Genomic DNA, 14957 nt, shown 5'->3' with positions numbered 1-14957 from the left:
TTATACTGTTTTTAATGAGCTATCGATGGTCTAAAACTTTTTGCTAGCAAACATGTTTTGCCCAACTGCAAGTAATTGCATCCAGGTTTCCCACCTGGTTCGTGGCATCGCTAGTATGCTTTGGCATCCGTGTTTTTTTTAGTGGTTTTCTCGGAGCCAGTGGTATTAGTTAGCAGCACGGCGGCGGTCACACTGATTTTCATTCGTCGTGACGAGTACCGTACCTCGGAATCGAAAAGAAAAAAACATAAGCAGACAGGCGAAGCAGAGCATACCATTTAATAATGAATGCATAAGAACGTTCGACTTCGACGCGCGCCGAACCAGTCTGCGTATGAATCGTGCGTGCGTTTGCCGTTGCCCAAGTGGAGGATATTTTTTTGAGGTTTGCGAGCGTTAAATGCGTTGTCCCTCTGCTGTACCGAATCGTTAAAAGTGCGTGGAAAAGTGTACGAAACGTACGAAACGAAACCAATACACGGAAAGTGGGACAACGGTCTGTGTCTGTGTCCGTTCTGTTGTGTGTGTGTTGTGTTTGTGTGTGCCGTGGCGCTGCGAGTGTGTGCGTGTGCCAGTGCTTCGATTCGATTCGAAAAATGTGTTTTATTCCTCGACCAACGCCACAGAACGCATAAAGACACAGCGCAATCAAAGTGCATTTGCTGTTGCAGTCGCAGCCAAAGCAGAGAAATAAGAAATATGAGCTCGAATCGCGAATTGTGCACGCAAACCCAAAGCAGGCGCTCTTCTACTCCATCTTCTTTTGTCTGACTCTGAGCGACGACTTTGCCGCATGGTGAGTTTGTCGTTTGCTTGCCGCTGCTTCTTATCCCGTTATTGTTGTTGTTGCTGTTGGTGGTTGGGTCAGGGTTTCGGCGTCGTCGTCGTCTTCGTTAGTTAGTTGACATTCATGTTGCGCTCGAAGCTTTTGGGGCCCACAAAATCGTGTGAATGTAATAATACTGCTGATGCGCTTGCATTTGGTCAGTTAAATACATACATAGCCCCTGCACTTGTGTGTGTGTGTGTTTTCTCCATGCAGCGGCGACTGCTATGGTGGGTTCGCAAGCCAGCGTGGTGGATTCCGAACCGTGCGCGACAGTGTTGCCAACACACACCAGAAAACGGGCCATAATTCGTGGCGGCGCGGCTTTCTCAGCATTTGCCTATTCCCGCTGCTTCGCTCTCTTTTGCGCTCTCCGCCATTCCGCTTCGTCCTCATCTTTCTCCCCAATCGACAGCTGTGTGCGCATGTTTGCAGCGCTTATTATTTATTAAGTGTTGTTGTTATTCCGCTCGGAGTTTTCGCGGCAATTTCGAGCGATAGTTTTTCTCGGGGCCGAGGAGATTCTTCCCTGGAATCTGGGTGACCGCCTTAATCTGCGCTTCCCTTGGATGCAATTACGGAGTAATAATTTGGACATGTGCTAAAATTAGATCTCTAACTTTGTCCGGCTTTCTTCCAATTTTCTTTCATCGAGCTCCAAAGCGTGTGTGTGCGTGTGTCGAATGTGCAAGTGTATATGTGTAGGTCGTTCCCCTTTTATTTTGTCTCCTCTCAATCTAAACAAAATCCGTCCCTTGGGTCGGAAATTACACAAAAACATGTGTAGACATAGACGAATTTCGCTAGGATTCTTTTGACGATGTACATGTAATATATACATTACATTTGTATCGGCATCTGCAATTGGGACTAATGTTTCAATTTCGCCCTCCCCAGGCAATTGAAACTTGCACCAATATGTACTCAATAGTAGGTGTACATTCTATATAATCTAGTCTGGGGGATTCTGTCAAATGAAATATGATCATAACTTTATTTCTCGTAGAAGCAAAAGTTCTGGTGTCACAAGAAAAGATTTGGATAAAATTAACAGAAAGGATAAATAAAAGTCTTCTATTTAATATAAAACATACATAAGGTAATCCTTCAAACAAATAGGATTACAATTTTTGTTTAATCTGTTAAATTCAATCCGTATTCAGGCATAACCTTGTAATAGAGTCAATATCTTGACTTCCAAGAAAAAAGGGAAAATGTGCGTCGTACTTATATCAGATACATTTTCCGAGTTAACACGAAATAAAGCAACATAAATAAATATATAAAAGAGGGATTTCACTCAAATGAATAGAAGTAAATTTTGATGCAGGTTGAAAAGCTCTGTTATCAGAACTTGAAGCTAATCATAAGAATCATAATCATACTCCGCTTCTGAACAGAAATTCCGCTTATCCTTGCAGGCTGCCGGCCACTGGACAATCGAATATAGAAATGAATGATTTACGTCAGCAGCAGATGGTAGCAGCGACATCGTCATCAGGATCGGAATCGGGAACAGCGGTAGAATCGGCAGCCGCCACGTCCACAGCAGGATCAGCCGGAGCAGCAGGTCGCCTCCAGCCCAACTCCACCGCCAGCAACTCTAACCCAAAGTCAGTGGCAGCCAGCAGCACGAGCGAGGAGGAGCAGCGCGTTAGCTCCACGTCGTCGCCAGCCCAGCGGGATCGGGATCAACAGCTGAATGCCGATCGGGATCGGGATCAGGATCGGGAGCGGGAGCAAGAGCAGGAGCCACAGCAGCAGCGGGAAGAGGCCCTGCAGCGCCAGCACAACCAGCCTGGCCATATAACCAGCACCACAGCGTCGCCTCCGCCGACGCAGCCACCGCCGACGCCGTGCGACGATGCCCCAAGCACAACTGGAGCATCTGCATCGGTCAGCGCAGCATCCGCATCAGCATCCGCATCCGCATCCGGACAAGCAGCAGCAGGAACAGCAGGTGGAGCCATGGCTGCCACGGCGCTCGAGGTTGAGGGCGAGGAGCGGGACGGACACAAGATCATCCTGAAGCTCTCCAAGCACGCCGCCAATCCGAACTCAAACCCAAATGAATCTCAGTCGGGTGGCGACGAGAGGCGGGTGGAGCCATTGCGCATCCAGCTGCCTTGCGGTGGCGGCGGTGGGGAAGGAGCCTTGGCCAAGCCGCAGGACGCCTTCGACGCGGACGCCTCCTCCTGCTCCTCGTCGTGCGCAGAGGACGAGGTGGTAAGCACGCTCGGCCAACACCTGCGTAACACCCCGCACATAGTGCCAAAGCTGACCATCCGAGCCGCCAATGAGAGGCGCGTGGGCAGCGTGGTGCCCAAGCTGACCATCAAGTTGCCCGAGAACCCAGCTGCCTCCGGGTCCTCCAACTCCGGATCGTGCTCGTCGGCAGTGAGTGGTGGCGCCCAATCAACAATGCCCGCCAAGAACGATGCCCATCTATCCAGTCTCTCGCCCGCCTCCGCCTCGTCTTCGTCTGCATCGTCCTCCTCCTCATCGTCATCGTCGAGCTCTCTGGCGGAGATGCAGACGGTGCCCAAGCTGATGATAAAGACAACACTGGCCGGCAGCAGCTGCATCAGCAGCAGCGAGGAGCATCCGCATCCGCACCAGCAGCAGCAGATACCAAAGTTAACCATCAAGACGGGCGGCGGTGGCGGCGGTCAGGAGCATGTGCACACGGTCATCATGACGCACGATCTGAACAACGCCCAGAGCATCCCCAAGCTCACGATCAAGACCAAGTCCATTGATCTGCTCGAGGACGATCCGGCGTCCAAGCTGGAACAGCTGCAGCCCCTGCCCAAGCTGACCATCAAGAACCTGTGCTCGCCCAAACACAAGGTGCGTGCGGTGCTCGAGGAGAAGGTGCCATCGGCGGCCTCTAAGTTGGCAGTCCCGAAACCCGCACCCACACCCACCCCAACACCCAATCCCACGCCCACGCCCGCTCCCATGACGAATGGCGGCGAGTCGAACAGCAGCAGCCAGGAGTTCTGCGGCTTCTCCGACCCGGACGCAGATCCGGCCGTGGCAGCATCGCTGTCGGACGAGGGTCGCCGCAACTCGGACGACATGGTGATAGACGATTCGCTGTCCAAGGAGCACGACCCCAAAATGTTCCACAACCTACCGCCCCTGGCCGCCAGCAATGGCATTGCCAGCGCTGCGAACAAGGTCGGTAAGCCTGCCCAGCCGCAGCACAACGTGGTGGACATGGTGGACCTCACCTCCTCCCCGTCGCCGGGCTCCTCGCCTGCCCATGTGGCCACCAACAACTTCACGGGGCGCATTACGCCGAACAACCTGCTCCTCGAGTGCCTGCGGGCGCAAGTTGCGTCGGGTGGCTTCACGACCGCAACGGGTGAAACGGGTACGGGAGGTGCTGGCGGCGCCCCGTCCTCGCCCAATTCGAATATCTTGCTTAGCCAGCTGACGGCGCCGGCCAAGAGCTTCGCTACGGCCACGCCCAAGAGCAAATCCAGCAAGTATCCGCAGTTGACGGAGCGCCTTATGGCCAACGGTGGTGGCGGTGTCGGTGGAGGTAGCGGTGGCGCATCTGTGGTTGCGCCAGAGATCGAGGCTATCGTTGGACCGCTGGTCTCCGCCAATTCCGCCCCGCCCATAATCGAGTCCATTGAGATTCTGGACACTCCTGATGGCAGCCCACGGGCCGAGTACTTGGACGACGATCAGCCGCCCCCGTTGCTCAATAACCATCATCAAATTAACCACAAGGAGCCACATATGGAGGAGCAGGAGTTGGACAACAACAACGAGAACCACTTGAAGCGCACCAACAGCCAGGGCAACGAATCTCCCAGTTGTGGCGTAAGTCTTGCACTCTGCGTTTTGCGGTATTTATCTTTATATTGATGTTGCTTTGCCCTTCGCAGATCCCTCCCAGCAAACAGAGACGTCTGGACAACGACGAGAACGACCAGCAGACGCAGAATTGCCACGAACCCGCCCGAAAGTGCAATGCCAGTCCCGGTGAATCGGTGCAGGCGCTGCCGCCGTCGCATCGCTCGCGAAAGCAAAAGCACGAGCGGATTCTCAATACGGACCCGGAGGATGCTCTGTTTCCACCCACCCAACAACAGCAGCAGCAGACGATTTCTACGCCGGATCAGAACGGAGCCTTGTCTTCTGGTGCCGAGGCGGAGGAGCCGAAGGCTCAGGATCCGCTGGAACAGCCGCCCCCTCAACTACCGCCCGTAGCCACGCCTGCGGGCACGGGAAAGAAACGGGGACGGCCCAAACGGATCCAGAACCAGAGCACAAGCGAGGCTATTTCCGCCGTTACTCCCAAGCCCGGTACCGGTACTCCACCGGAGGAGACCAACAGTGCTGTTAAATCGCGACGCGTTCAACTGCTGCGCAAGCGACTGGCCATCGACATGGTTAGCGTGGGACCGGAGCAGGCGGACATGACGCCAAAGGGTTCGTCAGTGGGCGAGCAAAAGGCTAGGGTGGACGATGAGCTTGCCGGCGCATTGGAGACGCCCAAGAGTCGCGACCACCGCCAGCTGAGGGCCACGCGACGCACCACGACCCACAATCCCAACCTGCAGCCCACGCCCAAGTCCACACGGAAGCGCCAGAGCAAGGCCAGTGTCCAGCAGAGCCAGCAACAGCTGCCGCCGCCGACGATGGCTCAATTCGGTAGCCTCGAGGCCGAGTCCAATAACAATAACAATAGCAGCAGCATGACCTTCGCCCTGTCCGCACAGATCGACCTAACCATGTGCTCGTCCAGTTCGTCGACCTCTTCCGGCGCCGCCGCCAACCAGCAGGTGATCGGTGGCAGTGGCAGCAGCTCGATGCTGCCGCCCACGACGATCCTGTCTTCGTCGGACCCGCTGCCCGACGTCATCTTTCAGCCGAATGATTTCTCCTCGATCATGGCCACCCAACAGCTCCGTTCACCGCGCCCCTCCAGCATCAGCGGTGGCAGTGCCGGCGGCAGTCAACCAGACTCACACGATGAAGATAACTATAACAGCGCACTGGACAACTCCGGAGGTAAGAAAAAAGTGATAAAATTGTTTATTGTTTATTGTTCTAATGAACACAATAAACTGTTCCCAGACGAATCCGCCACAACGTTGCCGATGCTCACGATGGCGACTCCCACCCGGGGACGTGGTCGTGGCCGGGGATCCAGAGGAGGACGCAACAGCAACAGAGGCTCTTCTTCAGCAGATCGAGCTGGCAGCGGAGGCATCGGCTCCACGACCCCGGCCACGCAGCCTCGGGCGCCACGGATGAGCCGTGGAGCTAGCGCTGTGGCCAAGGCCATCGCCATGAGTCGACCTCGCTGCGTGGGCGGCCTGAAGCACACGCCCGATCCCGAGAGACTTAAAGGCTTGTTTAGTCCGGTAAGTGAGGCTTCCGCTTTAAGGATTGCAACCTACCAAAGAGTAATATATGGTCATATAAATATGATCGCTATTGGTTTCAGTGAGCATTCATTTCCAGGGAATTATCTGGGAATGGATATCGATATTATTACAATTAACAAATCAATTAAGGGCCAATCAGATTACTTGTTATTGATTCTAAGAATATCAAGTTTTCGTTTCGATTCTCCGAAAATGTTTTTTTATTTCAACGAATTCATTAAGGGCCAATCAAAACACTTGTTATTAATTCTAAGAAAATCCAATGGATAGTTCAAAAAGACCTATATTTTCTTTAAAGGAAAAAAATAATATATTTATACCCAAATGAATATTGAGATACATTTTTTTTTTGTTTATGACACTCTTTACCCAAAAATATGTTGATGGATGTTGATTGTTGAATTGTTCCAAAAGCATCAAATACTTGGGAGGTCATTCTTACCCGTATTTACTGGTACCATTTGAGCCGGAATATTGGTTTTTCTTAAGTAAACAAAAGCGATATCTGCCGTTGAAAGAACATAACCGACAACGAACCGACGAACACTAGCGAGAGTTTTAGGGAGACCGGCGAATTGACGGGCTTTGTATAAAAAAAAAAAAAAAAAAAGAGTGTATGAGCAATGCTCAATGAGCATTAAGACCCAAAAGGCATACATGCAATACATTAAAATAGTAAAGGTCGAAAGATGTAATCCGGAAAATTTTTGTTAGTCCTAAATTACGAGTGCTATAACTAGAAACCACGATAACCCGTTATTCGCATGGGCGAGATAAGGGAACGAGAGACAGTGGAGTGGGACGAGATAGTCAGTCGCCAGTTCTTCTCGATGTCACAAATGTGGGGCATCGTGTTGAAGATGGTCAGTACAGTTGGGGCTTGTACTGGCGTTTATAATTTGCATTACATTGCTTTCTTGTTTATGTTTCGTTACGTAAATTTGCCCACATACCCATACACATACACCGAGGGCTAACGTGTCGTAATTAAAAACAAAGGCGCGCGCCATGTAGTGAATTCATTGCCAACGGCCTAGTGTAAGTGCAAAAGCAACAACAAGATGAGCCGCTGCTGCAGTACCGGATGATCCCGGGGAAGGGGGGACGTTAAAGGGGGAGCAGAAAAAGAAGCAGCTGCGAACTGAGCAGCGCAGTCGCTGAGATTGTTGTTGGCTTGACCTGCGATTTTAATCAGCTGAAGTTTTTGTTTGGCTCTCGCCAATCGCACACAAACGCGCACATCTATATGTGTGTCTGTGTTCGCTGGCGGTAGTCCACCTTCACCACACCTGCTGCTGCTGTTGCAGTCGCTGACGCCGCTCTCTATTGCTCTATCGCTCTCTTCTTTTTGCTCTCTCAGCGATGCTGTGTATGTGCATTTTGTTGGGAGCTGGCAACTCCGCTAGGTGGTTTTCCTTTTGCACGTCTTGACATGTGCAAAGGGAAACAATGGATAAATGGATAATTATTTACATACATACATATGTATAAAAACATCCTCTTATTATTATTTAGAGTTTGGCGTGTTTCCCATATTTATATTTTAAGGGGTTTTTAATTTGGAAAATACGCTTGTAGTGCATTATTAAACAAGACACAATCAGGACCCTATAAATTATGTTATCGATCATTATTACTGGACTATTCGACTTAAAGCTCCATATTCATAAATATGAATACAACTATGCGATGGACTGAATTTAATTAATAGCATGTACATAAATGGTCATAAACGATTTAAGGATCTATTAGTTTAAGTAAAAATCAAAATTGTTCAGGTGTTTACGTGCGATTTACCCTGGTTTTAAAAGTTCATGCTAAGGTGTCTACATATATTTTATTGCTCTATTTTATAGACAGCTTGTCATATTTTGTATTATCTTGTATATTTTGTAGTCGCCGCAAGTGTTTGAGGAGGACACGCGTATGAGTGCAGATCTAAGCAACAGCAGTCAGTCGATGTCTATGATCAGCCTGATGGAACCCCCGCTAACTCCGCAGAAGTAAGTCTTTCATTCGGCAGTGCCTTTAGCATCGGAATTCAGAATTTCCTCTCCCCCACTCAGGCAACCCGACTTCCTCAACAACGAGGAGTCACAGTCGTCCATGATGAGCAATATAAGCCTGCTCGACTCGAACCAGGGTCAGTCCGTCGATGTTATTCTGGGTTCTGCGTTAAAACGTCCAAAGAAAAAGAAGATGGAAATTTGCGTAGCCGAAGAGTAAGTGCATCATCCCATATAGCCCAACCAATCAGTTTATTAACTCTACAACAAATTGCAGCTCGGACTACAGCGCCTCCAGCATCGCGGAGTACGACTGGCCGCCGCCCAAAGGCTGTTGTCCTTCGAAGAACCGCGACACCTTTATGATCCAGGAGCAGGTTGCCCTCTACCTGGGCATCACCAGCTTCAAGCGCAAGTACCCGGATCTGCCACGCCGTGCCGTCGACATGGAGGAGCGGAACTGGCTGCAGGAGAAGGGACTGGTCAGCGAGAAGATGTGCGATCTGGGCATCACCGCTGTGTGGGCCTCCGACATCTTGGACATCATGTACGCGGACTTCTACGACAAGTATGAGGAGTACAAGGAGTACATTCGCCAGAAGCACTTGCGCGAGATCGAGGCTAAGCAGAAGGCGCTGGGACTTACAGTTGGTGCCGGACGCGGTCTGCAAGCCCGTGACCGTGCCATGCTCTCGGCCAGCAAGTGGAACGTCTATTTCAACAAGACGTGAGTTGGAATCTAGCAGTGTTTTGGTAGAGGCAACATCTCTAATGACTGTCTTTTCACTTCTCTCCATGCAGCCGGAAGGATGAGCGTTTGGCTTGCTTGGATCTGCAGACGTTTACAATGAATCAGCCGCTGCAGAGGACGGCGCCCACCTCCACCCGCCTACAGCGCTCCATTGCGAGTGTGGTGCGTGCAGCGGCAGAAGCGGAAAATATGCCCGCCCCGCCCACTCTTTTGCCGCCCCGCGTCTACGACGAGGCCTTCCGGCACTCAGACTACGCCTTTCCACTGGCAGTGGTGCCGGATCAGTTCTCCTTGGCCTATCGCCACTTTGAGCCCGCCGAGCTTCGGTAAGTCCTTTAGTTGTTGGGCCATCACTTGCACTCTTCTCCTAACAATTCTCGTCCCTTCCTGCAGAGCGTATCCGTTGGACACTGCGCTGGACAAGCCGCCAACCGATTCGCTGGAAACGCAGCTGCTTCAGCGCGATGTCGAAGTTACTGGCAGTGAAGAAGTCAAAATGTCCGCCACCTCCGTCAGCAAGGATCAGGAGCTAGATCAAGAGCAGGCTGCAAGCAAACACCAAACGGTGGCGGCGCCCGTTCGACGAAGCAGAAGATCGACACGCCAGCAGACGGACAAGGTGCGCACGGCCAGCAACTCGAGCGTTTCCTCCGCCCTGTCGCTTTCATCCGCGTCCAGCGGCAACGGTAGCAGCAGTGATACGGTGAGTTGAGCGACAACATTGCGGTTTGGTCAGGTCAGACTACCTTTGGGACTTTCTGAAACATATTCTTTTGGTCCGCGAATGGTCTTGAAATGAAGCTTTACAGCCTAGGAAAATTAATTTCATCGAAACTTTCTAAACAATTAATTTATTAGCGGTGAACTAAGTTTTTTACCAGCGAAGATTTAAGAATTGTATTGAAAACAAGGTGTTGTACATTTTTTTTTTTTTTTTGGTCTTAACTAATTCATTTCCTGAAGCAGCTAAGAGACTCGATCTTTTAAGGATTTAGAAACTTATGTTGCACTAGAATAGATTTATAATGTTAGCCTTTTAACGGACACATTTGTATTATGTTGACATTTGCTGCACAGATTTGTCCTGAAGTCTGTTGGCCTTAGTTCCCAGTGTTATTTACACACTCTCTTTCAATTTCAGGACAGCGGCGATGAAAGCGACTTCAGCAGCAGCTCGAGCTGCTGCAGCTCGACGGGTGCCTCGAGTGGAGCTGGCAGCGAGGACGAGGATGGAAACGAGTCTGCGCCGTCGACCAGGCTGTCCAACTGTGGCGTCTGCCTGCGCAGCCAGCACCGCAATGCCAGGGACATGCCGGAGGCCTTTATCCGCTGCTACAGTTGCCGGAGGCGAGGTAAGTTACCCGCCATTTGTCACTTCAGCCTCCAACTTATCGCCTCTTTGCTCTTGCAGTCCATCCTAGCTGCATTGAGATGCCCCAGCGAATGGTGGGTCGTGTGCGAAACTACAACTGGCAGTGCGCCGGTTGCAAGTGCTGCATCAAGTGCCGGAGTAGTCAGCGGCCGGGGAAGATGCTCTACTGCGAGCAGTGCGACCGAGGCTACCACATCTACTGCCTGGGTCTGAGGACGGTGCCAGATGGTAAGTAGTGTAGGGCCTAGAACACAGAACAGAAGTAAAAGTGGAATCCAAAAGGCAAAAGGAGGTCTAGATGTTTGCATACATTTTTAATTTAAACACATTTATTTCCCTGGTGGTGTTTGCCATTGGCTTGATTATAAAGTATAATAGTAATAGATGATTATTAACTATTTAATTTTTAGTTTTGTCAAGTAGTTACCATTTATGAGGGTTCCATGTCCTAATCCTAGCCTGTTTATAATAAGATTGATTTGTTTGTGTTGCATACAAGACTTGGTGGTATTTATGATATCTATTTATTTATTTAGCTGATAGAGGTCTTAAGCTCGCATTTTCTAATAATATTTATTTAAAATATTTTTATTTCAATAGTTTAGTCGAGCAGTTTTATATTATAAGGTTTTAGTGGCTTCTTCTGTTAGTTAGAATATCTTAAACTAAAACTAACATATAAACTTTAAGTACTAGATGACTGTGTGTATTTTTTACATTTTTTTTTTTATTATTTATTAAAATGTTTCAATAGTTGTATGCGTGTTAAGATGTTGGTGTATATTTTGGATTCCTTGGGGAACTCAATTATTGTTGTAACCATTTCGCTTGAAAAACTTACGATATAATACTGTTGAGCTGAGCTAACCAAGACACTCTTTTAAAACCTTTTTCAGGACGCTGGAGCTGTGAACGCTGCTGTGTGTGCATGCGATGCGGAGCCACTCGACCGGAGGGACTGCCCCAAATGGCCGGCGTAACCCAGTCAGCGGGAGGGCCCTCGCCCAATGGGGAGCGGTCAAAGGCTTTGCCGCGCAGCAAACGTCTGAAATGGGTGCACGAGTACCGCCTCGACCACTTGACCAAGCTGCGCGAGCACGCCGCCATGTTCTGTGTACCCTGTGCGCGGACCAAGCCCGCCAAGCGGCAGCCGGCGACTTCAGTGGCAGCTGTGGCTGTGGCTGCGACTGTGGCTGTGCCCTCCGCGACGGATATCATGTCCACGACGAGCACGGATGCCAGTTCGATACCGAGCCCCAGCCCGGCCACGAATGGAGGTCAGGCGGCTGCTCTTGCCCCTGCGGCGGCACTGAGTCCAAAGGCAGCCATGCCCGTGGCGGCATCTCTGCCACCTGTTCTGGAGGCAACGGTGGCGGCGGCCACAACCATTGCGGGCACGACGACGAGTAGGCGGCAGCCGACGAATGCTGCGGTCAATATCACAACGATGCAGTGCAGCAGCAGCTTCAGCGGAAACGGGAACGGCAATGGAAATGGAAATGGGAACGGGGTTTCCGAGGATGCAGTGACGTCGACGGCGACGACGACGACAACTGTTACGGCAACAGCGGCATCAACAGGAGCACCAACTGCCACGCCCTCGCCCACACCCACGCCCACGCCGATTGGCATAGCTCCGCCGCCGGTTGTTGCCTGAGTGGGGGTCATACGTTATTGTGCCAAGCGCACTCTAACGGACTTATAGTTAGCGCCGGACGCGCCACTCCTCCTCCTGCAGAAGCCACTAGCGTGGCCGCCATCCCAGAAACACACAGATGCATAGTATTAATCAATGCTACACAAGAATAGATAGAACCAGATTGGAGAGGAAACTATTTAAGAATTTTTTTTTTACAAACTATACTTATTTTTTACTGTCAGTACACATCGTATTGCGATTGTTTTATACATACATATATGAATATTCCTATTATAGTTATGTTACTTAACTTTGCTAATGTTAAACACAATCCCCAAACCACATAAACACAACAAAACACAGCGCAACACAACGCAACACAACACAACATACACACATGACAACAATCACAGCAATCACCGAGTAGACCACGTTATGCTTAAGTTTTCTATTACGTTCAAAGTTTAAAGGCCTAGCACTAAGTCACAATTTCATTATGTTTCTAGAGAATTCATTTGACATTTGACGCATTTTAGTTCAATCGTGACGTGACCGTGTGTAATCGTCTTGGTCCACGTACTTGTCGTTGTCCCCATTTGTAGTCCTAGCTGTTTCGTCTTGCTGTTTACTTTTAAATGGAAATAGTGTCTATTTCTCAGTCCCCCTCTATGTCTAAACCCCACTGTATCTATATACTATATATGTATCTATCTATATATACACACACACACACACCTATTTTGATTTTAAATGTCTTACGCGCCGAATTTTTTGATCATGTATACATATGTATGTATTTATAAGAAGTAAGCCCTGTAGTCCATGTAAGTAGTTAAGCACAATCTAAGTAGTGTCTTTGTGTGCGTTAGCTGCTTGTTTTTTTTCGTTCAGTTTCGCCCACAATGTTCTTCGTTTGATCAGAATGCGAAGGTGGCGAAACTCAACTCTGTAATTGTACGGCTAAGAATGTATTATAAATGTAATTTATGCTAACACTACAACACCCAACAATCGAACCTAAACCCACACGCAAACAAATGATATATATTACCAATTACCTGTAACTATAAGATAAAAGCACAAGAACAGATATATAATTTTGGCAGGCGAGTATAGGGAAGGCAAAGATACAGATTGATGTGTGAAATATGATTAGGCATAAACAAGCAGATTAGAAACAGAAGCAGATATAGAAACAGAAGCAGATTAGAAACAGAAACAGTTCTGATACCGCCGCAGCAGCAATAGCGAACGATGATAAATGAATAGGTTAGGCTATAAGTTTTCGGTCTACTTAACAAAAAAGTGGACATTACTCGGGCAACAGAGAACCCGTGAATCTACTTTTCCATGGAATTTACTGCTTAAGTCCTTATTAAGTGAAATTATTCTTATGTATACATACTAAAAGATTTATTTTTAAGTCGAATAAAACAGCAGCATTAATAACCTGGCCTTACCACAAACTCTAGCTGCTCTACGCCACGATTTTGGGCAGCAGGAGCTCCTCCAGCTCGTGGCCATCGCGCCATGTGAGCACGGCGCACGAGAGATCGCGTCCGTGGGCACCCAGCTTTCCGTACAGCTCGTATCCGCGCCGGATGCAGGCCACATCGCACCGCCGCAGGCGCCGCATGGCGCACAGATCGTTGCAGCTGTCGCCCACGTAGACCACCCGCTCGTACTGGCCGCCGCAGATGAGCTCCTCCAGCACGGCCCCCTTGCAGAGATTGGCGGGACAGAGCGCGCAGTGGGCCTGCTCCTCGAAGGGCAGCACCAGCACCTCGCCGCTGGACTGCAGGCAGGCGGGATTGGTGAAGACGCCGGTGAAGAGGTCCTCGATGTCGTACTCCCGCAGCCACTCGCCGATGAAGAAGGAGTTGGCATCGCTGACGATGCACAGATCGACCTGGGGGTGCTTGGCCAGCAGTCGCACCACGCGCAGCATTCCCGGGACCGCTGGCAGACGACGCACCAGCCTTCCCACCGATGCGGAGTTCACCTTGTGCTCGGCGTGGAGCAGCTGCAGCACACGGGCCATGAACTCCAGCCAGCCGGACTTGGGTATTAGCTCCTGCAGTTGCTGGCGTTGCTGGCTGGGCAGCAGTTGGCTCACCGCCAGATACGAGTCCTGCTGCACGATGGTCTTGTCAAAGTCCATGGCGGCCAGGATGCGGGGTCCAGGTCCAGACGAATGGCTACATGGCCGCAAGGGGAAACGGAAAGCCGAAAGGCGGTGAAGGTGGTGAAGGTGAAGGCGCCTCGAAATAGCAAACATTTTTGGTATGGAAAACAAACAATTTTGATTTTAATATCAATGCACACTCATTTACATACAGCACATACAGTATATACTATGTATATATGTATAGGTCAACAAAGCACATCAATATCGATAAGGTGTGATGCCGAAATGTCCGAGGATACTACCTATGTACATTGAGTGTCACCTCGAATCTTGATACTGTTCTGTTTTGGTTCGAAATCCTTGGACATGAGGCTCTTTACTACAACATTTATCGCGTAAATTTAGATATTGTCATTGAAAATATTTGGTTTCTTTCTTTAGTTTTGCGTAAAACACTTTCCAAAAAGTTTAAAATATCGAAAATACATTTATAGTTTGGGTGTGTGTTTTGTTTGTGTGTCGGTAACATGCAAAAAGCTATGCAAATGCATATGAAACAGCAAAATTGATTTGGTTTTATCATGATTTCCAACAAATGTACATATGTACGTACGTGTATAATTTTACAATATCGGCAAATGGTTTGGCTAACTATATAAAATGAAACAACATCTTATCTCAACTCGATTTGTCAGTGGTATTTTGCCATCTGGAAAGGAATCAATGCTCTTTGCTTTGATTATTTCTTATGTCTACAAAAAGTGCATTTTGCCGTCTAACTTGAATCCAAAGTTACTTTCTCAGATATGTTAGTTTTACAATTT

The 14957-nt window shown here is 49.3% G+C and overlaps 2 protein-coding genes across 4 annotated transcripts; one reads left to right on the top strand and one right to left on the bottom strand.

The window, feature by feature from the left end:
- The first annotated feature begins 186 nt into the window (after positions 1–186).
- On the top strand, positions 187–13454 carry LOC108134858 (supporter of activation of yellow protein). Of its 3 annotated transcripts, XM_017255340.1 has the most exons (12): positions 187–796; positions 2248–4663; positions 4729–5857; positions 5924–6213; positions 8134–8240; positions 8304–8459; positions 8521–8970; positions 9045–9320; positions 9388–9697; positions 10136–10346; positions 10406–10594; positions 11263–13454. In XM_017255340.1, the coding sequence occupies exons 2-12, from the start codon at positions 2279–2281 to the stop codon at positions 12021–12023; spliced, it is 6264 nt and encodes a 2087-aa protein (XP_017110829.1). In that variant the 5' UTR covers positions 187–796; positions 2248–2278; the 3' UTR covers positions 12024–13454. The 3 variants fall into 3 exon arrangements, with proteins under 3 accessions (XP_017110829.1, XP_041566798.1, XP_041566797.1); XM_041710864.1 differs by having other exon boundaries at positions 187–385; positions 4729–6213; XM_041710863.1 differs by having other exon boundaries at positions 4729–6213.
- LOC108134860 (pyridoxal phosphate phosphatase PHOSPHO2) lies at positions 13404–14289 on the bottom strand. The gene has a single exon (XM_017255344.2). It carries the CDS (start codon positions 14281–14283, stop codon positions 13483–13485), a length of 801 nt encoding a protein of 266 aa, XP_017110833.1. The 5' UTR covers positions 14284–14289; the 3' UTR covers positions 13404–13482.
- Between the last annotated feature and the right edge of the window lie 668 nt (positions 14290–14957).

This window comes from Drosophila elegans, unplaced genomic scaffold (genome assembly GCF_018152505.1).
Source record: "Drosophila elegans isolate 14027-0461.03 unplaced genomic scaffold, ASM1815250v1 contig_149, whole genome shotgun sequence".
In the NCBI taxonomy this organism is placed as follows: domain Eukaryota; kingdom Metazoa; phylum Arthropoda; class Insecta; order Diptera; family Drosophilidae; genus Drosophila; species Drosophila elegans.
Note: the sequence above shows the minus strand (reverse complement) of the source record. Positions and strands in the feature narration are given on the sequence as shown.